The 25,506-nt window shown below is 37.0% G+C and overlaps 1 protein-coding gene across 15 annotated transcripts in view; it reads right to left on the bottom strand.

Moving 5' to 3' along the window:
* Positions 1–25,506, bottom strand: part of Pcm1 (pericentriolar material 1) — an 89,370-nt gene that overhangs the window by 43,491 nt on the left and 20,373 nt on the right. For 13 of the 15 annotated variants that reach the window (XM_040731804.1, XM_021225186.2, XM_040731809.1 and 10 more), the window contains 14 exons: positions 25,164–25,341; positions 22,315–22,424; positions 20,837–21,053; positions 18,971–19,169; positions 18,213–18,386; positions 17,576–17,730; positions 17,241–17,473; positions 7,623–7,774; positions 7,365–7,494; positions 6,425–6,565; positions 5,441–5,631; positions 2,566–2,763; positions 753–972; positions 503–648 (listed from right to left, as the gene is read on the bottom strand). In XM_040731804.1, coding sequence (XP_040587738.1) covers positions 503–648; positions 753–972; positions 2,566–2,763; positions 5,441–5,631; positions 6,425–6,565; positions 7,365–7,494; positions 7,623–7,774; positions 17,241–17,473; positions 17,576–17,730; positions 18,213–18,386; positions 18,971–19,169; positions 20,837–21,053; positions 22,315–22,424; positions 25,164–25,341 — 2,444 coding nt within the window. The remainder of the gene's footprint in view (positions 1–502; positions 649–752; positions 973–2,565; positions 2,764–5,440; positions 5,632–6,424; positions 6,566–7,364; positions 7,495–7,622; positions 7,775–17,240; positions 17,474–17,575; positions 17,731–18,212; positions 18,387–18,970; positions 19,170–20,836; positions 21,054–22,314; positions 22,425–25,163; positions 25,342–25,506) is intronic. The other 2 variants (XM_005066648.4, XM_013110780.3) reach the window with 1 other exon arrangement.

The raw sequence follows: 25,506 nt of genomic DNA on the forward strand, positions 1-25,506 counted from the left end.
TAAAAGTTAAGCAATTTAAAAGTCAGTTGAAAGGTACCATCAACAGAAACAGCCAATTTTAAAATTCAAACAAAAAGTCAATTTTAAAGTGTCATCAACAAAATAAATTCAAAAGCAATACATGTAAGATATGACTGAACAGCACTCAGAATAGACAGACTGTTCTGACCCTACAACAAATACCTGCTTGCTCTGATGTACTAATTCAGTAATTTTGCCATTGGAACAAGTACTGGACTTAGTTTTAACAGATGTAGGTATAAATGTCAGAACCTATATTTTTGCTTGCTCACTGATTTACTGTCATATCATTTATACACTATACACTTTATCCAAGATTAAGTATATAATTCAACACAAATCTTATAAGCAAAAATCAGGTCCTCGGTAACAGATCATTGTTTATAAGCTTCAGCCATCAGACCTACTGCAGTTTGGCTCATGCCCCTTTCTCCTTGAAGGTAACTGTAAGTATTAATATACTTCCAATCAAGCACATTACCTCTGAACGTTATTCTGCTGCCATGTCAATTGTGTGTAGCACTGGTTCAGCTGGTGCATTATAAGGTGTACTTGAGGAGATGCCACATTGCTTGGCATAACACTGTAAGGACCTGTTAGTAGAGTCTGCAGCAAACAAGACAAAGTCTGTTGGAAGAAAGTTTTGGCAACAGTTAACCAATGTGTTGAGGAAAGTTAGTATGGCTTCAAAACTGTAAATTTAAAAAATACATTTCAGAGACAAAGTTTACCTGCTGGTCTTGCATCAAAGTCTGACAAATATTGACGCTGAAATCAAGCTGTTTCTTTAGCTGATTGATCTGTTCCTGCCACTGTTCTTTCTCTTCTATGTAGGAAAGCTCTGACACCCACCGAAGGTTTTCTTGTCGTTGCATGCTGATATTCTGTTGCCTTGTCTTGGCTAAAGGACGGTAATTTCCATCTGCTGAAATAGGACGGTTGTTCTTCCACCTAATGCAGAGTTTACAGCCTTAGCTCACCACATGTAGTAAGTTGAATTGTAAAATACAGCAACAAACATCAAATCCTAGTCTATAGACAAGTATTTCCTTAGTATTAAACATGAAAAAATAAAGAGGGGAGAAAAAAATCACAATTTCCAGCTTATCCAATTATTCTTTAATTGCTTTCTAGTCCTTTTCATTTGTATTCTTACACTATAACTTTATTCTACAAAATAAAAATACTTTTCCATTCTTCATCAAGTGTCAGTGTTACATACAGTTAACATTTATTCACAAAGTTTATCACTATTAGAAGTAATAATGCAGACCAGAGATGGCTGAGCAGAAAAGGAATTGCCACCAAGTTTTATACCCTGAGTTCAATGCTTGGGGCCTGCAGAGTAGAAGGACAGAATTTACCCCTGCCAGGTGTTCACAAACCTCCATTTGTGCACCATAACACACATGCATACGCAAATAAGCACACACAAAAAATGGAATTAAAAAATTAGCAAACCATAAATAACAATTAATATTGCTCACTGTTGTTTTTGCTTTGCTTTGTTTTAAAGACAGGGTCTCACTACATTGTTCTGGTCTCAAGTAATCATTTCAAGTAGCAGTCAGGACTCTGGATATACCACTGAGGCCACCAACACAATTAGTTTATTAATACAACTTTTTCACTATCTGAAATTCTTCTTCTTTTTTTTTTTTTTTTTTTTCTTAATTCCCCCAAACAGGAGCAAAGATGAAAGATTAGGAATGATTCTTAGTTTGCTCTAGGTGGGATCTATTGCAGCAACACCTTTGTGTTAGAAAAAAAAAATATGTATTTATTTTAAGAACCACCCACGTGTTCCCTGTACTCTTATCCCTAAAATGTTAGAAACTCCTAAGTGGCAGATTCTCTTGTTTTTCAGAACAAGCCCCTTTGAATTAAGCCACAACTTACAACAAAGACTTAATTCTTAGAAAGCCTTCAGGATGAAGAGAGAGGTTTCCAAAACAACCAATTATGTCTCTAAAGGGCTGTTACTTCCAGACCCACCCACTGACATTTAGGGAAGGAAATGGAACCAGATATTAAGTCTGATTATCAATGGCCTATTTATTTAGTCACTCATGATTACTTAATGAAGCTTTCATAAAATCTCTTAAATAATGACTTCAGAGAATTTCAACGGTGGTGAACAATCACAGTGCTTACAACAAAAGGAAAGGAAGCTCTACACACTTGCTTACTCTAGACATTGTCTCATAACGATTCCACTTTAAACGATCAAGCCGAATACTTCAGAATAGATTGGTAATTTGATTTCCTGAGTTACAGCAAATTATTATATCTAGAGGCAGATTATGGAAACTCTCCTTTTAGTCAAGATAGGAGAATACAGTTAAGCTGGCACTTGCACTGAAAAGAATACTCTTGTGGGGCCAATCTTTAATTTGTGAGATCTGCATTACCTTTGAGTGGCTGGCACCATTATTGAACCGAATTTCAGGGTACCTGATTAGTTAATGTGAACTACAGAATTGCTTGGTGTCATAGAGACCTGAGGTACCTAAAATCAAGTAAAATTTAAGCACTGAAACTAACCTATTTTTAGTTTCCTTTACATTGTAAGAATTTTGATTCATACTAGGATGATAACTAGGAAAGTTGTCATTGGAACTGGCATCTTGCTCTTCTTCTTCTTCCTCATCTGTCCGAACAATTGCTTCTGAAAGATAACCATCTTCATCTCCTTCTTCATCTAACGCACACTGAGTAGAACCTCCCCAAGTTGCCATTGTTCTAGGAATAATGAGACAAAAAACAGCATCATTATGGAGATTAGCTGGATACTTTAAGAGCAATAATGCTCAAGATTTTGATATATATGTATATATGAAAATACACACATGCAAAATTTCACAAATCATAGTAATTCTATGAGATGTTATCTTCTGTTGCTACCATACACAATGTGTAGTTTGCCTTCCACAACTAATATTTAAAAGAATTTAAAATAACCATCACATCTTCTGAAACTAAACTTCCCTCAGCTGTTCCTTTAGTGACAGGTATCTGTTTCAGTGCTATCTAACAGAACTTTCTGCAATAGTGGTAGTGATCCACATAGGTGCTGCCCTATGCAGCAGATACAGGTACACAGTAGTACTTAAAAAGCTGCTGATATAACTGGGAGAAAGTGAAATTTTAACTTTAACTGACTTTAAATAACTACCATATCTATTGGCTATGATATTAAAACGCACAACTATAGACCTAGACATGCTAAACTGTATTCTCACTATCCCTTCCCATTCAAGAAATTTTTACAAGCCCTCAGTATACAGATATATCAAATAGTCATACAATTTAAACATCTTCTGATAGTCAAAAAGAAATTTAATTTTAAAAATTCTTAGGCATATATAACTTAATCATTTATTTAAAAATACTAAGGGAATGATATGTTTGTTCGTTTTTACACAAAGAATTAAATCTTGCCCAGGAGGTGGTGGCACACGCCCATTTAATCCCATCACTCAGGACACAGAAGAAAGTGGATCTGAGTTTGAAGGCAGTCTGGTTTACAGAGTGAATTTCAGGACAGCCAAGGCTACACGCAGAAACCATGTCTTGAAAAACAAACGAACGAACAAACAAATTAAATCTTTTGGGGACTAGACTAGAGAGATGGCTCATTAACTAAGAGCGCTTTTGGGCAACCTCATCTTACTTCTCAGCATCCTCATAGGATAAGCTCACAACCACCCACAACAACAGCTCTGAGGTGATTCAGTATCTATAGCCTCCATTCATACATACATACACATAACTGAAAGATAAAATAAAAATGAATTAAAATGGGAGGAATATTTGAGACTGAAGTACACAGAATATCTTTGTTGTTTTTCAGAGTTCATCAATAAATATTCTGATCTCATAATTTTAAATGCTTAGAATTCTACTTTGTACATAAAATTTCAGAAGGATGTTTAAGATCATTTTGGAAATTCTGTCCTAACTAAGTCAAAATTCATTTCTTTTTATGAATTGAAAAGTCAACAATTCAAAGTACAATTCTTTAAATTAAATACTGGAACAAAATATAATAAAAAAAAACAAGACTAAATTTGATACTAACAGAACGAGGTGTGATAGAAAAACATTAAATGTTTTCACAATGAAACTTGTTAGAAGCAAAAGACTTTGTATGTGCAGTAAAAATAATGCATAACAAACAAATGTTTGAGGCAGCCTATGTTGGGGTGGGCTTGTAGGCAGTACAAAGTGCACATGAATGTTTCTCAGAGCCAAGGCTATATATAGTTAAGTCACATGCTCCAACACAGGCTGGCAACACAAGAAACATCTTAGATTCACTATGCCTTTAATTCTGAATATATTTTTGGCTGAATATATTAATAATAAATTAATTCTGATTATATTTTGTATATTTGAGATAACCCTTTTTTTTTTTTTTTTGCCAAGTCCTACTACCCCAATGCAGTTGCATTCAGTCACATGAACCCATAGGAGCGGTCACAGTCTACAATTAAGAAGTGAGGCTCTATACCAATGCTCTGGACTCTGGCCAGAACAGAATATGATGTAATTTATTCAGTAAAATGCACACTGAGACTCCATAGTCTGGAAATGCCACCTGAAGACATGAAAAGATAAGGCTGCAACATACCTAGGTTTCAAATTTTTGGATTAAATACTACTATACAGCTAATTAACATATCTTCAAACTTATTTCTAAAAATTTAATGTTTTATATAAAAAGGCTTTATGGTTATCCTCAGGAACCTTACAAATTATGGAAATACAATTTAGGATAAAAAGTATTTCAACTGGGCATGATGGAACATGCCTATAATCTCAGCCCTGAGGAGGTGGAGGTAGGTGCAAGTTCGAGTTATCCTGAGCTCAATACAGAATGCAAAGCCAGTCTTCATTACATGAGACTCTGTCACTAAACACTAGATCATTCTAATCTAAAAAAGCAGTGCAAAATATCATATATTTTTCATTTTATAAGAGTAAAACTTTGCAAAGAAAGTAAGTTTTAAAGATGATCTATATTGCAGGTAGTGGTGGTGCACGCTTTTAATCCCAGCACTCAAACTCAGGAGTCAGAGGCAGGCAGAGCTCTGAGAGTTAGAAGACAGCCTGGCCTACTGAGCAAGTCAGAACAGCCAGGGTTACACAGAGAAACCCTGTCAAGAAAAACCAAATAAATAAATAAATAGGGGATTTGTATCACCATTTAATCAAATACCATAGTAACTGAGATAGAAAGAAAAGCTGCAGAACAGAAAATGGATGGCTGGACTGAGTTATATTCAGCACATACTGAAAAATACCTGCTCGGTGACACAGCTGGCTTGTGCTGTGCTGTGCAGAAAAACGATGCTGCCTTATTATCAAGTTCTGGGCAAAATGATACTTAAAAAGATGTTTTAAATAACTTTCTTACTTTTCTGTTCTACTCTGCTGAGGAGTACACAGGTTCTCAGATCCGTCACTTCTCAACGATATGGCCACCGGAGAAGAAGTCTCAGCGAGGCCTTGCCTCCTCTGGTGCTCAGCCATTAGTGCTTCGAGCTGCTTCCTTCTCTGCCGCAGCTCTTCCCTTAGCATCTCATGTCTTCGCATGTCTGACCACAACTATTTTAAAAACCAGACTCAAGTAAGGATTTGAGCTTGCTGAAGCCTTAAAGAATAAAAGTCTTAATGATATTGCCAGTATAACAATATTCTATTCTCAATGATTCCATTTTCACTCTAAGATATCCATAAAGGGAACTAGAAAAATCACTCAGTGGTTAAGAGTGTGTGCTGCTCTTGCATAGGATCCAGAGTTTAGTTCCCAGCACCCGTAACAGGTGACCCACAACTGCCCATAACACTAGTTCTCAACGATATAGGACACCTCTGGCCTCCATGGGCACCTACACTCACTTGTACACACCTAACCCACAACCCTCACACAATTAAAAATACTAAAATTAAAATCTTTAAAAGATGTTCATAAGGATTAAATAGTATTTTAGGGATAAGAAATAGGCAGTCATCAACTGTTCATGAAAACAAGAAACAATATACTTCATGAACTATTTGGGAAAAGCTATGATATTTTTCTGCAAATCAAATATAAGTGAAATACCAAAGAACAGGACCTTCTAACTAAAATGGTTAGTTTTTACTATAATTTTTCCTCATGTTTGCTAATAAAAATATGACTATTTTTCAAACAATACCAGTATAATTTGGGGGGAGGGAGAAAATATACTTCATATATATCACCCATCCAGTAGGTCAAAGGTCCCAAAGTCCCATTCCTAGTGCACCTCTTTCCCCACCCCTCCTCAAATACAAACAAACAAACAAACAAAAACTTATTTTACAGATTCAGGAGTTAGGATCCAACTCAGGAGCAACACAGTAGACTGTACTATACCTCATTATCTACTATTGAAGAATCCTCAGGCTCAATAACAGATTTGCTTGTGCTGGTTTCATTTGCATTAGCAGTTGGGGTTGAAGTAATAGCTGGTAGATATTTTTTCGTGGGACCATTACCCAAACTAGTGGCTGACAGCTAAATAAACAGAAAACAAAACAAAACATATGCATATATACGTACACATATATGCATATATAAAACAAATACTACCATAAAGTGCTAAATAATTGAATTTATTTCATAAAGTAATTATTTTATACTTCTCTAGAGCTCTAGTGGCATATTTCATGTTATTGAGACTAAAACCACCATTATGATTCAAAGACAACAGAAGAAAACAAAGATGATAACAGGCTAAAGGTGATGAGAAGTAACAATCAGGAACAATTAGGGATCAAATGTAGGGGGTAGTGGGAGTGACTGTATACTCAACCCAACCTTGGCACATACTCTTCTGGACATAAAATATTGGGGATAAAGGACAAAAGGATCAGGAAAAAATAGAAAGTAAAAACTTGGAAAATAATTGTATTAGAAACATAATTTGATGTTCTCTTTCTTCAAAAACAAATTTTAACACAGAATAGAGTTAACTAGAATGAGGACAAATGGAATGTTGACCTATAACTGCTAAATGTAAGCCACAATATCTTAATGTGATAATAGTTGTAAATTTTCAAATCATGAATACATTGCTAACTAGCCCAATACAAAAATAGAAGTAATCATTTGAAAGGTAATCCCATGTACTACCTTTCAAAGTAAAAACATATAACTCAAATCTATTTCATTATTAGTTCATTCATTTCAGCAATCAAAAAATTAGCAAATATAGCCTGTCATCTCCACAGCAGTAAAGACAGACTTCTTTAAACTGACATTCAGTTTTTAAACATTCCTCAAACACACTGAAAGAAACATATTTTATAATTACCTGAAGGTCGGGACATGCCTTTTGCACGGCTTGAATTTTCTCTTGAATTTCAATCAATTTCTTTCTTTCCTCCTGCAATTGTTTTAGCTCTCTCTGTTGCTGCTGTAGTTTAGCCTCATAAAATTTCTCTCTATAATTAAATTAACATATTTGTGGACTCCAATGAAATAATGATACTAAGCAAAATACAACACATTAAGTACCTAGCAAAGTAGCTGGCTCTGATTTTTTGTAATGAAAGCCAAAAGCTTACCATACCTTGTTTTTTCATTTACTCCAGTATCTTTTTGTGTTTTATTAGAATTTTCTCTTGTATTATTTGAATTTTGCTTGGTATCTTCTTCTGCTGCATAGAAATCACCCAAATTGGATGTATTGGCAGAAACACCCACTTGAGTTGCATCATCATCCTAAAACAGAACAATTATATAAAACTATCTGGAAATCCAAAGACATTATCAAATTTATACTTTACATAACTTGCTAGGCTATAAAATATAAAACAATACAATACAAGATATAAATAACTTTTACAGAAAACTGGAGTGTATACTCTATCGATGTTAAACGAGCCCATTAAAAATGTTTATTTGTAGTGCTAAGCTAAGGATTAAAAGCTTTATATGCCAAAGGCTATAATATGTCCATCTTTTATCATGTACCGTCTTACATGGCCTTACAATACTTAGCCAGAATATGGACCCTTAACATCTCCAAAACCATACACTAAAGCAGCTTTTATTTCTTTAAAAATTACCCAACCTGAGACATTTCACTACAGTGTTATGAGCCAAGACACCTTTACAAAATAACTTGCATGAGATAATGAGCTATCAATGAATCGCTTTTTGTCAAATGTAAAGCTTAAAAAATACTACAGAGTAGGAAACAATATTAAATTTTAAGATCCAACCTTTACATTACTGCGAATAATCCATGCCCACTATCCGTTTAAAAATTTCCCTCAATGACTCACTTTTGTCATGAATTTGCCAAACAACTACCAATAGTTATGATACAAAAAATATTAAGATGAAGTCCTCCCACCCTCCAGTGTGCCTAGCTTCAGGCAAGCTAGCATCCTCCTGGGACCCCTCCCCCTGCCCATCACCCACTCCCTCAATCTTCCAGGGACCTCTCCTGGCATCCAGAGGACCCGCCCACACAGGAAAGGCATCACTCCTTCCAGACCCAAACCTCAGGCACGCCCAGCTTCAGGTGAGCTTGGGTCCTCCTAGGTACTCCTTCCCGGCCCATCACCCATCCCCAAAATCTGTTCCTGAGGCTGCTCCAGGCATTGAGAGGACCTGCTCACACAGAAGACTTCAGCCCTCACAGACCCTGCCGGCAGCTCTTCCCACACCCACGTGCCCAGCCTCAGGTGACCTTGAGTCCTCCGAGGACCCCTTCCCTGCCTACCACCCACTCCCTCAGTCTTCCCAGAGCCCACTCCTGGCATCAAGAGGACCCGCCCACACAGGAAAAACATACCCCTTCCAGACCCCACCCTCCGGCATGCCCAGCTTCAGCTTCAGGAAAGAAGGAGACTGGTGGAGACAGAAAGATCCCACCTGCACCTACTGGAAGAAGAAATGGGAAGATGAACTCAACAACAGAAAGGCTAACATGACTCCACCAGAATCTAGAGACCCCATTCCAGCAAGACATGGAAAGCACAACATAGAGACAGACCTTAAAAATTATTTTATGAAGATGATAAAGACCCTCAAAGAGGAAACGAGGAAATCCCTTAAAGAAACAGAAGGAAAAACAAAAAAATACATGAAATGGAGGAAAAGAAGAAACAAAAAATTCAAGAAATAAACAAATCTCTTAAAGAATCTAAATAGTACCAAGAAAAAACAACCAAACAAATGAAGGAAACAACTCAAACAGTTGAAGGATTGAAAGCTGAACTAGAAACAATAAAGAAAACACAGAATGAGGGGGTGCTGGAAATAGAAAAGCTGGGCAAACGGTCAGGAACTCCAGATTCAAGTATCACCAATAGAGTAAAAGAGATGGAAGAGAGAATCTCAGGTGTTGAAGACTCACTAGAGGATATACAGTCATCAACCAAAGAAAATCTTAAAACCAATAAATCCCTAACACAAAATGTCCAGGAAATATGGGACACCGTGAAGAAGCCAAGCTTGAGAATAATAGGTATAGAAGAAGGCAAAGAAATACAGCTCAAAGGAACAGAAAACATATTCAACAAAATAATAGAAGAAAACTTCACTAACCTAAAGAAGGATATGCCTATGAAAATAAAAGAATCTTTCAGAACACCAAATAGGCTGGACCAGAAAGAGAAGTCACCTCGCCACATAATAATCAAAACACCAAACCTACAGAATAAAGAGAAAATATTAAGAGCAGCTAAAGAAAAAGGCCAAGTAGCATATAAAGGCAGACCTATCCGAATTATACGCAACATCTCAATGGAAACGATGAAAGCCAGAAGATCCTGAACAGATGTCCTACAAATGCTAAGGGAACAAGGATGCCAGCCCAGACTACTATATCCAGCAAAGCTTTCAATTACCATAGATGGAGAAAACAAGATATTCCACGACAAAGCCAGATTTAAACAATACATATCCACGAATCCAGCACTACAGAAAGTGCTGGAAAGAAAACCTAGACCCAACAAAGATAACTACACTCACAAAGACATAGGCAATAGATAATCCCACATTACCAAACACCAAAAGAAAAAGGGAGGAGATCCTACACACAGTAACACCACTACCAATAAATCAAAAACAAACAAAAGTCATCAATCAATGGTCATTAATATCCCTCAATGTCAACAGTCTCAACTTGCCTATAAAAACACAGACTAGCAGAATGGATACGAAGACAGAACCCATCCTTCTGCTGCATACAAGAAAAACATCTCAACGTCAACTACAGACATTACCTCAGAGTAAAGGGTTGGGAAAAGATTTTCCATTCAAACGGACCCAAGAAACAAGCTGGTGTAGCAATCCTAGTATCTAGCAAATTAGACTTCAAATTAAAATCAATCAAAAGAGATGAAGAAGGACATTTCATATTCATCACAGGAAAAGTCCATCATGATGAAGTCTCAATTCTGAACATCTATGTCCCAAATACAAAGGCACCTACATTGTGAAAGAAACATTACTAAAGCTCAAATCGCACATAAAATCTCACACACTAGTATTAGGAGACTGCAACACTCCACTCTCAACACTAGACAGGACCTGCAGACAGAAACTTAACAAAGACACAAAAGAACTAATAGAAGTTATGACCCAACTGGGTTTAACAGACATCTATAGAACATTCCACCCAAACACAAAAGGATATACCTTTTTCTTGGCGCCACATGGAACCTTCTCTAAAATCGATGACATAATCAGAAACATAGTAAACCTCCACAGATACAAAAAAAATTGGAATAACCCCTTATATATTATCAGACCACCATGCATTAAAATTAGAATTCAACAATAACACAAATAGCAGAAACCCTACAAACTCATGGAAATTGAACAATGCACAATTGAACCATCCCTGGGTAAAGGAAGAAATTAAAGACTTCCTGGAATTCAGTGAGAATAAAGACACAACATACCCAAATTTATGGAACACTCTGAAAGCAGTGCTGAGAGGAAAGTTTATAGCACTAAGTGCCCACATGAAGAAACTGGAGAACAGTCACACTAGAGAATTACTAACACAACTGAATGCTCTAGAATAAAAAGAAGCAAACTCACCCAGGAGGAGGAGATGTCAGGAAATAACCAAATTGAGGGCTGAAATCAATCAAGTAGAAACCAGGTAAACATTGCAAAGAATCAATTAAACAAAGAGTTGGTTCTTTGAGAAAATCAACAAGATAGACAAGCCTTTGTCCAAACTAACCAAAAGGCAGAGACAGCACACCCTAATTAACAAAGTCAGAAATGAAAAAGGGGACATAACAACGAACACTGAAGAAATCCAGAGAATCATCAGGGCATACTTTGAAAATCTATACTCCACAAAATTCGAAAATTTAAAGGAAATGGGCAATTTCCTGGATAGATATCACTTGCCAAAAGTAAATCAAGAAAAGATAATCTAAACAGACCTATAACCCTTGATGAAAAAGCAGTAGTCATTAAAGTCTCCCAACCAAAAAAAGCCCAGGCCCAGATGGCTTCAGTGCAGAATTCTACCAGAAACTCAAAGAAGAGCTAATTCCAATACTCCTCAAAGTGTTCCACACAATAGAAGCAGGAGGCTCACCGCCAAACTCTTTTTACAAGGCTACAATTACCTTGGTACTCAAGCCACACAAAGACACAACTAAGAAAGAATACTATAGACCAATTTCCCTCATGAACATCGATGCAAAAATACTCAATAAAATACTAGCAAATCGGATTCAAGAACACATCAGAAAAAGCATCCATCATGATCAAGTAGGCTTCATCCCAGGAATGCAGGGATGGTTCAACATATGAAAATCTATCAATGTAATCCACCATATAAACAAACTGCAAAGGAAAAACCACATGATAATCTCACTAGATGCTGAAAAAGTCTTTGACAAAATCCAACACCCCTCCATGATAAAGGTCCTAGAGAGATCAGGGATAACAGGAACATACCTGAACATAATAAAAGCAATATGCAGTAAACCAACAGCTAACATCAAACTAAATGGAGAGAAACTCCACACAATTCCTCTAAAATCATGAACAAGACAAGACTGTCCACTTTCTCCATATCTCTTCAATATTGTACTTGAAGTTCTAGTTACAGCAATAATACAATAAAAGGAGATCAAGGGGATACAAATAGGAAAAGAAGAAGTCAAACTTTCACTATTAGCAGATGATATGATAGTTTACATAAGTGACCCGAAAAACTCCGCAAGGGAACTCCTAGAGCTGATAAACACCTTCAGCAAAGTGTCAGGATACAAGGTAAACTCAAAAAAATCATTAGCCCTATTATATACAGATGATAAAGTGGCTGAGAAAGAAATCAGAGAAACATCACCCTTTACAACAGCCATAACAGCATAAAATATCTGGGGATAACATTAACCAAAAAGTGAAAGACCTATATATCAAGAACTTTGAGTCTCTAAAGAAAGAAATCAAAGAGGATACCAGAAAATAGAAAGATCTCACATGCTCTTGGATTGGTAAGATCAACATTAATAAAAATGGCAATCTTGCCAAAAGCAATCTACAGATTCAATGCAATCCCTATCAAAATTCCTGCACAATTCTTCACAGACCTTGAAAGAACAATAATCAACTTTATATGGAAAAACAAAAGACCCAGGATAGCCAAAACAACCCTATACAATAAAGGAACTTCAGGAAGCATGACCATCCCTTTCTTCAAACTCTATTATAGAGCTATAGTCCTGAAAACAGCTTTGTATTGGCACAAAAATAGACAGGTAGACCAATGGAACCAAATTGAAAACCCTGATTTTAACCCACACACCTAGGAACACTTGATTTTTGACAAAGAAGCTAAAATTATACAATGGAAAAAAGAAAGCATCTTCAACAAATGGTGCTGGCATAACTAGATATTGGCATGCAGAAGACTGCAGATAGATCCATGTTTATTGCCTTGCACAAAATTTAAGTCCAAATGGATCAAAGACCTCAAAATAAATCCAACCACACTGAAACTCTTAGAAGAGAAAGTGGGAGGCACGCTTGAACGAATTGGTACAGGGGACCACTTCCTGAACATAACACCAGTAGCACAGACACTGAGATTGACAATTAACACATGGGACCTCCTGAAACTGAGAAGGTTCTGTAAGGCAAATGACACAGTCAACAAGACAAAAAGGCAATCCACAGAATGGGAAAATATATTCACCACCCCCATATCTGGCATAGGGCTGATCTCCAAAATTTACAAAGAACTCAAGAAGCAAGTCTCCAAAACACCAAAGGATGCAATTAAAAAGTGGGGTAAAGAACTCAATAGAGAATTCTCAATAGTGGAATCTAAAATGGCTGAGAGACATTTGAGAAGGTGCTCAACATCCTTAGCCATCAGGGAAATGCAAATCAAAACAACTCTGAGATACCATCTTATTCCTGTCAGAATGGCTAAAATCAAAACACCAACGACAATTTATGCTGGAGAGGATGTGGACAGAGGAGAACACTCCTCCACTGCTGGTGGGAGTGCCAACTCGTACAGCCGCTTTGGAAATCAGTATGGAGATTTCTCAGGAAAATGGGAATCAATCTACCACAAGACCCAGCAATTCCACTCTTAGGCATATATCCAAAAGATGCAAATTCATACAACAAGGATGTCTGTTCCACTATGTTCATAGCAGCATTATTTGTAATAACCAGAACCTGGAAGCAACCTAGATGTCCCACAACTGAAGAGTGGATAGAGAAAATGTGGTACATAACACAATGGAGTACTACTCAGCAGAAAACAACAATGGAATCTTGAAATTTGCAGGCAAATGGATGGCACTAGAAGAAACCATCCTGAGTGAGGTAACCCTATCACAAAAAGACAAACATGGTATGTACTCACTTATATATGGATTTTAGACATGGATCAGGGGAGTGCCAGTCTGCACTTCCACTGACAGAGAGTCTGGGAAACAGGAAAGAATCTACAAGAGATATGCATGGTACCTCAGAGAAGAGAAATGAGGCAAGATCTCCTGAACAGATTTGGAACATGGTGAGGGGTGTGGGGGAGGGGGAGTGGGTGCTGGAAGAAGAGAGGGGGAGAAGAGGAGGAGAGAGTAGGTCTTGGGGGAACAGGAAGGTTGAGTTGGGGGGGTAAAATAGGGGAGAACAGGATGAGAAATATCATAATAGAGGGAGTCATAGGTTTGAAGAGCGATCTGGCACCAGTGAGATCTCTAGCTGTCTACAAGGATTATACCAACTGGCAAGCTAAGCAACAGTGGAGAGACTACCTTAAATGTCCATTCCTGATAATGAGCTTGACTACTACCTTATACGCCATCCTAGAACCTTCCTCCAGTGGCTGATGGAAGCAGAGGCAAACATCCACAGCTAAACACTGAATTGAACCCATGGAACCCAGTAACAGAGAGGGAGGAGCGATGAGCAAATGGGCAAAGAATGGGCTGGCGAAACCAGCAGAGACAGCTGATCTGAACAAGGGGGAGCTCTTGGACCCCAGACCGACAGCTGGGAGGCCAGCATGGGACTGATCCAGACCCCCTGAGTGTGAGAGTCAGTGAGGAGGCCTGGGCAACCTATGGGGCCTTGGGCAGTAGATCAGTATTCATCCCTGACATACAAATGGACTTCATGTGTCCATAACACAAAGAAGGATGCTCTCTCAGCCTGGACTCTTAGGGGAGTGCCTGGACCATGCCCTGAGCGAAATGACAGGCTCTGGATATCCCCTATGTGGAAGGAAGTAGGAATAGGGTGGGAGGCTGGGAGGGATGGGGGAGTGTGGGAGGAGGGGAGGGAGAGGGAACTGGGATTGACATGTGAAGCAAGCTATTTAAAATTAAATTTAAAAAAAGATTTAAAGAAAAAAATGTATAAAAACAGTAAGACGGACATGGTGGCTCATTCATGTAATTCCAGTACTCAAGAGGTTAAAAAACAAGAGGATCTCCATGAGTTAAAGACCAACTTGGATTATACATAGTGAACTTCTGAATATCCTATCTAAAATCTGTTGTGATTACTCAAAAAACAACCAAAGGTTTTTTTTCCCCTCAATATATGTTTTTATTTAAATTAGAAACATGAATGCTTCACATGTCAATCCCAGCTCCCTCTCCCACCCCTCCTCCCTTGCCCCTCCACCAGTACCCCTCCAGCCCCCCACATCATTCCCCAGGGAGGGTGAGGCCCTCCTTGGGGGGAATCTCCAAAGTCTGTCATTTCATCCAGGGCAGGACCTAGGCCCTTCCCCATGTGTCCACGCTGACACAGCATCCCTCTATTTGGAATGGGCTCCCAAAGTTCATTCGTACACCATGGTAAACACTACCCAAAGCCCAGAGATTTATGAAGCCTCCTTCCTGACACTACATTCATGGAGTCTGGATCAGTCCCCTGTTGGCCTCTCAGCCATCAGTCTGGGGTTCAAGAGCTCCCCCTTGTCCAGTCAGCTGTTTCTGTACAACCAAAGTTTTTATCTTACTAACAGTAGATTTGCTTTTGTTGTTGTTGTTGTTAAACTAATGCAATGACTAGTAAAGTTGAAAATGAGCTTGTGCATTTTCTTGGAAATATTTACTTATAATCCATTTTTTTGAAATAATGAGTTAGAACTGATTCTTTTTAATTATAAAACTATGAAGTGATGGCAATTCTATTCTAGTCTTTGTATCAATCAAAAGACTGACCTAGCCCACTGACCATAGGAAGAGGAGATTGGCGAGAACCAGAATGTAATTAAGAAATTAAAAAGCTGTCTATGAATTATTTTCATAAACACTACATGAAAATAATAAAGTATGAGAAATAATTCAAAAAAAGCTTACTTCTCCTTCTTCAGTTTTTCTGCCATTTTGTGATCTTAAAGCAGTGGTTCTCAACCTTAATGTTGCAACCCTTTAATACAGTTTCTCATGTTGTGCTGATCCCCAACCATAACATTATTTCATTGCTACTTCATAACTGTAATTTTGCTACTGTTATGAGTTGTAAGTATCTGAAATGCAGGATATCTGATCTGTGACCACTGTGAAAGGGTCATTCAACCCCGCAAAGGGGTTGAGACCCACAGGTTGAGACCCACTGTCTTAAATGGGTAACAACTAGCAAATAACTTTTATAAATATGTAAGAATATTCAGGATAGCATAACTTATTATTACTATTTGTTTCTGAAACTGTTTCATGCATTTCAAAAAGCAATAGTCATGTAATCTAGGTTCAAAAAGTAGAAGTTCAAAAATATGCACGCACACCCACACACACACACACACACACACACACACACACACACACACACACACACACAAAACTAATGTCAGTTAACAGTTATTATGGAGAGCAATTAGAAATTTTCCATTCAAATTAAGTTATGGTAACACATGGCAATGGTCTAACCAAACACTTAAAACAACAAAGAAAGAAAGTAAAGGAATAATTTCACAAGTTAAACCATTTTTGTTACTCTAGAAAATATATCTACTATGGAAAACTACAAAAAGCTCAGTAGATTGTTGGACCACATTAGATAATAAAGAAGTGTTACAGGCACTGTTCTAGGCAATCTAAACTTTGGGAAATCTGTTTAGTATCTACCTTATGACGATTTTATGGGATCTATATATGAAGACAGTATCATCAGCAAAAACAAAAGCAATTATATGGGGTTGTATATCAAACTATACTGGTACACACCTATGCTCCTAGGTTTTTATAGACAGATGGCTACATTCTCACTAATAAGTTGTGAAAGACGTTATATGCTTTACAAAGACAAAATTTACCTACTCTAACCTCTCCTCCTGTTTTTTTTTTTTTTTCTAAGAAAGCCTCTTGTGCCCAAAGCAGACCTCCAACTCATATATAGCCAAGAATGACCTTGAATTCCTCCTGAGCTTCCTGGCTCCAATTCCCAAGTTGATAGGACTACAGATGCGCACTACCATGTCAGGCTCAATTTCTCAACTTTACCAGGAAGTTTGCCATATAGCAAACTCTGACGTATAGCATGCAGGCTCTAACCCTTTAATAGTAACATCTAAGATACAAATACAGGTCTGGATATGTAACTCTTGGTGACAACATGCTTGCTTAGAGTGTAAGTTCAATACAAGAAATGGAGTTATACCAACATGATTATCAAACACACACAAAAATTCCTCTTATACGACTATACCACTTTGGAACAAGCAACTTACCTGCACCATAGCAACAAGATCTTGAAGCTGTTTAAGTTTCTCTTTTGCAGCCATAAGTCTACTGATCTTCTGTTCAAATTCTTCATCTTCTGGTGCCTCAACCAGACTGCTCCTATGACTAGATAATGAAGCTCCACTGACTCCTTCCTCTTCGACTTCCTCCTCCTCCTCCTCATCCTCACCTCGTACTACACGCAACCTCTGTTCTCCTTCTCTATTGTATCGACAGTCTGCTAAAAACAAGTATCTTTCAAATACATGACTTAAAAACATTAGGAGTACAAAGCAAAAGGAATTTACTTCACAAAACTTTCTGTAAATATAGGAAGTCATACCTAATGGAGGCATGTTTAGGGCTCTGATGTTGGCAGCAGATCTGTTGTTAATTTCACAGTTAGAATTAACTGATCTCCCGTCTCTATTATTAGAAACACACTGTGTATTACTGTTACTATTCACTTCATTCCAGGTGGAAGCTAACTGGGGATTTCTGAAAGAAATTAAAGTCAAGTTATTTAGAACAATAAAAAATAAAAAAATCTACCCACTTAGAGCTATAATAAGCTAGTTTCAAACTAAGAACAGCATTAACTAAATAAACCATTTAAGCTCAAATTCCTAGTAACAGACGCCTGCTTTTCCACAAACTTCAAAGTTTATGAATAAAAGCATCTAAAAACTCAAAAACTTCCTTTCTGTATAGCAATAGGAAAATAAACTGCTCAATTTTACACTTTTTAAATTTACTTGTATTCAGTAACAAAGAACAATTTTACTAAATGACTGGCATCAACAGTCCCTTCTTTTTCTTTATATGGCAAGCATAATTGTTACACTAACAGTTAACATACAAGGAAAAGCTTAAATAAGAAGCTAACAATGAATACTTCACTTACGTGTCCCTCTATCCCAGCCCCAAACAAGTTTACATTGAGATGAATACATTGGGAAAAAGAAACTTTATGTTGTCACCTAATGTTAGTAACAGGTTCACAATTTTCATGCTCAGAATCATATTCTGACTCTTCAGTTTCTTCATCTTTTGTATTTTCATTTACAGCATCTGTCATCATATCTGATGTTTGTTCATAATAATGAACTAATTCTCTCAATTCATTCAGTCTCTTTTGAACTTCATTTAACTTCCTGAATAAAAAAAGTAACACCATTTTAGAAAAAAAAGCCATTATTTTTTATTAACAGCAGTTGGTACATACACAGATACGGTGCATACACACATACACATAAATTTAGATCAAGTTAAGTATTCAGGGCATCTACTAATTTTTAAAAATACAGTTTTTAAAAATTAGTAGACTCTGACTCAGACAAAAACAAAACAAACAAAATCCCTTTTTTTGCAGGTGAAGAAGCAGAGGCTGAATGCTCTGCTCACACTGACACAGTCTTGTATAATATCATATCAAGGCTATGAGTCTAGAGCCTGGGCCTTATTGTTTTACATTTTACATAAAACTCTTGTTATTTCTAATCCTTTCTCTGAAAAATGATCAATTCATAGCAATTTACATAAACTACCTATGCAATGTCTTATTTCTTTTAGCCAACTGATAAGATTTATATTACACCCTCCTTCTTCCACCATATATCTTAAGAATGTTTATCTTATTAACTTCAGTTCCTTACAAATTTTTACCAAATTAAAAAAAATCATTATTTAATTCTAATTATGCAATAGATATGAAGAATGATTGCAAAAAGTATTTTACTGTAGTTTTTCGGCTGGATTTAGATGACCTTCATTTTCACTCTCATTCTGAGAAACTAGGGAAGTGGCAGGACAAGGAACAGGTGATGCAAGGCTATTGGACTCTCCATTGACAACTGGTGCAAAGCCTGCAGGAGCAGAGAGACCTACAGTTGAACTTCTCTTATCCCCACTTCTTTGGAGAGAAGTTGAATGCACGACTAAAAAAGAGAGAAAAAGATATGTAATTACTGTAAGTAAACAAGGTATGAAGCAGCATATATTGACAGTTTGGATACTTACAAACAACAGAAAATAAAATTTGTTAGCATCTTAAAATCTGCAGATTTAAATCCTGAAAGCTTATGTATATACACAGACCACTTATTAACACAGTTCACAACTAAACACATCAAAACACACACAAAAAAATATTTTTACTTCTTTCAGACAGTCTAGCACTTTTGCATTATAGTCACTGGGTTAAAATAGAAGAGAGAAAATAAGACGGAAATTGAAAAGAATTACAGGGCTTATCTGCTAGCAAATTAACCAAAAAACAAAACAAAACAAAGTAATAGGATAAACTTGTCTCAGATTAAGTATGATGTACAAAACACAAAAGGTCAATCTTGGCAGGTAATTTCTAAAGACTATATATTCTAAGTCTACTACTTCAAGACTGCCACTCATCTTTTTCTCAGTGTGACTATCATCGTTTCCTTTCATTTTAATGCACAATTATCATGGCTAGTTCCCAATGGTCTCTCTTTACACTATTCTTTAACCATTCTTCCTTTAACTATTGCTCGTATGCTGTTTTCTAGAAGGAGGAGTAGCCTTTTAAGTCAGTTGTCAGTCAGCAAAGTATGACTTTCTTTGTGTATAAAACTGACACAAAGCCATAAACATACGCTTCAAATTCTGCTCTCCTTAGCTGTCTCCCTCTGTTCATAAAAGCTAGTTAACTGATATTATTGTCTACAGGAAGAGGAAGACAGCTGAGATCAAGAGGTGGAAAATGAGTGTTTCCGGGCAGAAATAGTAAGGTTTCTTTCAAAGTGGCAGAGAAACAGGAGATATGTGAAGAGTAAAGACCAACTACTCCAAGTTGGATGTGGCAATGCAAGCATATAATCCCAGCTTTTGGGGAGACTGAGGCAGGGATGCTCCAAATTTGAAGTGAGCCTGAGCTCCACTGTAAAATCTTCTCTCAAATCTTCTCACAAAAAAAAAATAACAAAAGAGAACATCTGATTCTGTTATTTTCAATGACTTATTTATATTTTACATATATATGTACCTGCATGAATTTATGTTCATCACATGCATGCAGGTGCCCATAAAAACCAGATGGCATTGAATCCTCTGGAACTGGAGTGATGGGCAGTTGTGAGTTGTCTAACGTGGGTTCTGGGAACCCTAGGTTCTCTTCAAAACAGTAAGTGCAGTTAGCTGCTGAGCCATCTTTCTAGTCCAAGAATGGGGATTCTAAAAATGGTGTTCTTATCCACTATAATTTCTTATTCAAAAACTGGAATGCTACAATAATGGCCAGCTGGAGTTAACCCTGGTGATCTCAATTTCCAGCACTTGAGCTTCTATTACTGAGGGGCAGGAACTAGGAGTGAGAAAAACTTTCAGTAAAATAAAGACTAAAAGAGCCTAGATCTGAATTATCCCAACTTTTTATTTTAAATGAATAGACTTAACATCTATTTTGTTCTTATCACGTATTGATTTACTAATATTCAAGTTTCTCGAAACTGCAATATTTTTTTGTGGAACTATAGTAAATTAACATCAAATAGTTACAAAGTAACTGCTCTGTGTCAGCATATATACTTACATCCCCTTTACATAACACTGCTGAATCTGATTTACTCACAAGATGAATTGTTCAGATGCTGGTCTCGAAGAGTATGAAGTTCACCAAGTAACTTGTCCATTTTCTGTTTCTTTTCCTGCAATACTCTCATTTTGCTAAAAAGCTGAACTTTCTCATCAGGTAAATGTTCAGAAACTGAGGGATTTCTGCTCTGAGAAATCTCTCTAGTTAATGAAAGGCTTTCTGCCTGTCTTCTGTTGTCTGGAACAGGGGGAGGCTTGATTTAAAAAAGAAAAAACAAAAATGAAAGGATCATTTAAGGCGAAGGCAATTAAAAGTTGCGTTTTACTGTATGTTGACATTTATTTTGCTATTAACATAATGCTTTCATGTAACAATTTTATCCCTATCTCCTGTTAGTATCTGAGAGCGTCCTTATGGCAGGGTTCACTAGAAAATTTTACTAATTTTTGTTAGACAACTGTCCAAAATGGTTGGCCATACTCATTTTCTTAGTGAGAAAGACAAGAGTCTGCGCCTTCAATCATACATCCTTTCCCAGTATGAAGGCAATGATTTAACTCTTATCCAAATCTCACACTAAAAATTCACACATGCATCATTACAAAGTCATAAAACTGAAATACTTATTAATTCTAAAATTGTTTGTGACAGATATGGGGGCACAAGCTTACAACACTAGAGCTTTAAGAGGCTAGCACAGAAAGATGGAAAATGTGAGGTCAGCTTGACTTGTCAATACCAAATCAAGAGAAAATACTATACCCTTCCCTAAAAAACCTTTCTTAAAACTGACAGTAAGATAAAAATAATGCAAGGATATGGACTTAAAAGTAACTTTAAGTCTCTCTCTCTCTCTCTCTCTCTCTTTTTTTTTTTTTCCTTGAGGCAGGGTCGTACTAGGTATCTCTGGCTATCCTGGAACCCATTATGTAGACCAGGCTGGTCTTGAATTCACCAAGATCCACCTACCTCTCAGTGCTGGGATTAAAGCATGCACCACTACAACTGGAATAAATTTAAGACTTAAATGTTATAATTACCACCTATTGCTTAAAAGAGGGAAAAAGAGTGTTTATCTAACAGCCTACACAAGGTAACCTTACACTAAATACATTAAACATAGCTTTTCTGGATGTGGAGACATGGCTCATCGGTTAAGAGCACTTGCTGCTCTTGCGGAAGACCCAGGTTCTGTCCTAGCACACACATTAACTCCAACTCCAGGGGGGTCTGACATCCTCTTCTGGCCTCTGTATGCATATGATACACACATACAAATAAAAAAAAAATCTTAACACAGTTAACACTATTCTTCTCTAACCTAGAGTTTCTCAAAGGAGTGTCAAGAATAAGCAATGGGCCCACTCAAATCTTAAGAATAATAGTCTTGGAGGTTGAGGGACATTGTGTATTTAAAAAAAAAATCAAACCAGGGGATATTTAAGTTTACTAAAGTTTGAGACCCACTGGGTTAGTTAATGTGATTTATAAACCTAATTATATAAACCAATTACCTGAGAATCACGAAGCTGATTATGGAAACGCTGGATTAAGTCATTCAGCTCTTCATTTAGTTCAGATGTGATGCTGACTCCAGATAAGCTTCCAGTAGTTTCTGTAACAACTGAAAACAAAATAAAATATTATATTCGATATACAGAAGCATCAAGCTAAGCATAAATTTTGGAGGGGAGAAAAGATCAACCTAGCATAATTTGAAACTTTAACTATCTTACATCTCATCAGCCAATCATTATATCTGACATAGAAATCAAAGGACAACTGCTAAACTCTAGGAAAGTGACCCATGTTTTCAATCTCAGCACATAAGGAAGGCTAGTATTGAAATTCCAATGAACAAATATGACTTGTTAGGTTAGCACTAGCATGGTTCTATTAGTTTCTTTAGGTAAAGGGTACAGTGGGCAAATTAGTATCCTAAAAAGGTACAGCTGACTCTGACAGGTCTCTAACTCCACCTCTTCCAGGAAAACTAAAACTATATTACAGAAATGGGCAAGTTTTTCTACAAAGAACAGACTGAAAATTAGCATGGTTCTCTGAATGAAATACAGTTCTTGCTTACCCATTTCTGCCATTAAAGGGCAAAAATCAGCAACATGCAAATAAGAATGGCAGTGCTCCACAAAACCATGTCAATTACACTAAAAGAGCATAGGATTTATCATCTTCATTAAAACCAACAAAGCCCCCTCATCCTAGTATGTTTCTGAAGACAACTTTGACAATACTTATTGCTCTATCACCCAGTAACCCACTTTGATTCTCACTTTTAGCTTTCCAGTTTTTAAAGAAGCAACAAGCTACAAACAGCCTTTTTTCTTTCCTTTCTTAAGAAAATACCATAATTTTCTGCTGGAAAACAAATCCCTAGCATTTGAGAACTGAAACCCTTTTCTTGTCTAAACTTTCTGTGGAAAACACCAAAATTACAATCCAGATAACTAACGAACAACTTGCTCAGAAAGGAAGAAAAGCACTCTTCCCCAAGGCAGGTGTGCAGTGTTTCTGAACAGATGAGGAATGCTAACCCTTGCTTTCATCAGTTTTCTTCAGTAAAACTTCATAAACACAGTAGCAGAATTATTTTAAGATTATTAAGCCAAAAATCTTGCTGCAGTATAAAAAGTTCAAATTCAATCTCCTATTTATAGTCATTTACTGTGATTCATGATAGTATATTTTTGTAAAAGAAGTTGCTTGTATATTTTAACCTAAAATCCAACTGATTTCTACTAAAATTCTGTATATAGCCTAGCCAAGCCAGAAACTGTTTGACCTCCGCCTCTATAAAGCCTTAAGCAGTAGCCTACAATTCTGATGATCAAATGAGATGAAGCAAATTCAACTACTCTAGATTATAGAAACGAGATTGGGAACTTTGGGAGCCCTATTGCTCCATGAAGTTGCAGGCAGCTAACGGGCAGGAACAAGAATACAGTTAGTTGACTATAATCATGCAGATAACCCCTCACCTGTGTACTCACATTCCTGTAACAATTATGTCACCAAAATAGCAAATTAAAATGACACAATTATAGTGCTCAAAGATAAATAAACTATGAGAACTGATGTGAAAAACTACTAAGCCAATGGAAGAGGTTATTTGTGCCCCAAAATATATAATTGCTATTTGTCAATTAAAAATAAAACTAAAAAGAAACTTGAGCCTTATTGAGTTTTAATAAGAAACAGTTCTGCTTTTATCCTAAAGAAAACTTAAAACAGGTTTGCAGACAATAAGACAAACTACAAAATTTAACTCCATGCTAAGTAATTCAATGGTCACTTAAATGATACTCAGCTCTGAGGAAAAGAAGGGGGGAAAAGAAAATTTCTGAGTCTCACAAAAACTGAGTAAAGTGTAACAGCAGCTTTAAAAGCTCATATATAAAAATGGATATAACAGAAATAACAGAACTACTAACGCTGAATACTAAAGATGCTCTATTAATTTTCTACCTTATTCGACTTTGTCTGTTTTTATATTCTCCAAGCACTAAGGACTGAACCCAGGGCAAACTTAAGCATGCAAACGTGTAGCCCTCTCCACTTGTTTTATGAGACAGAGTCCCACTATGAAGTATTGGGAGAGGGGATCTGTATACACCAGAGGTTGATGTGGGCTATCTTCCTTAGTCACACTCCATCTTATTTTTGACACAAGGTTACTCACTGAAGCCAAAGCTCATCAACTGGCTAGACTACTGAACCCCAGGTGAACCCCAGGGCCCTCCTATCTCTGTCCCTTTCAGGGCAGGAGTCAAAGATGGGTACCACTGCATTTAGCTTTTATGTGGTTGCTGAGGATCTAAACTGAGGTCCTTATGCTTGTGGGACACGCACTTTCCCAACTGAGCCATCTCCCCAGACCCAAAGGATTCTTGATTCTCCAGCATCAGCCTTCTGAGTGCTAGTATTACAGTACTATGTTACCATGCCCTGCTCACTTAAGATTTTTTTAAACCTGCCCTGAAAGCAAATAAAGAACAACAACCTTAGCTGAGTGAGATAAAACAAAGGAACAAACAGTAACCTCCCCAAACTGGAAACAAAAGCATCAAGAACCCTATCACTGAAGTTAACAAACTACTATATACAGGCCTGTCTCTTTTACCCCTTAAAGGTACTCTCTGATGAATAGGAGAGTAAGCTGTCCGTCTGCATGGTACGGTATGATAGCAAGGAGTTGTTCCTGCATAGGACAGAGTAAGTCTTGCTTGCAGGTTGCCACATTAGTCAACAACCGAGATCTGATTATATAATAGCAGCATTCACTTTGCAATACAGATAGCTAATGAGCCTTTCTTATAAAAAATAATACTCTGAGATGGTGGCATACCAGAATCGTCCATCACAGCTATAGCTTGCTCTGCTTTATGCTGCAAAGCTAGAAGAGCAGCTTGTCGTCCCTGCAGAGCTCGTAGCTGCTCCTGCTGTTGTAACATCCTTTTTAATAAATCATGTTGTTTCTTCAAATTTTCTGTCTCTTCCATAGGTTCCTGTTGAGGATCTCTGGCCTGAAAAATAAGACCAATAATACTTAGACATGACTGTTGAAATCCATGGTCTTGTGGCATTTGCCAGTGGCAATGTGCAGCACAGATAATAGTTTTGACTGAATATACAACTCTAGATACAGTTTTAAAAGCTTAGAAAATTGATATGCCTCACATTAAGAATTA

Source organism: Mesocricetus auratus, unplaced genomic scaffold, assembly GCF_017639785.1.
Source record: "Mesocricetus auratus isolate SY011 unplaced genomic scaffold, BCM_Maur_2.0 Super-Scaffold_100026, whole genome shotgun sequence".
NCBI lineage: Eukaryota > Metazoa > Chordata > Mammalia > Rodentia > Cricetidae > Mesocricetus > Mesocricetus auratus.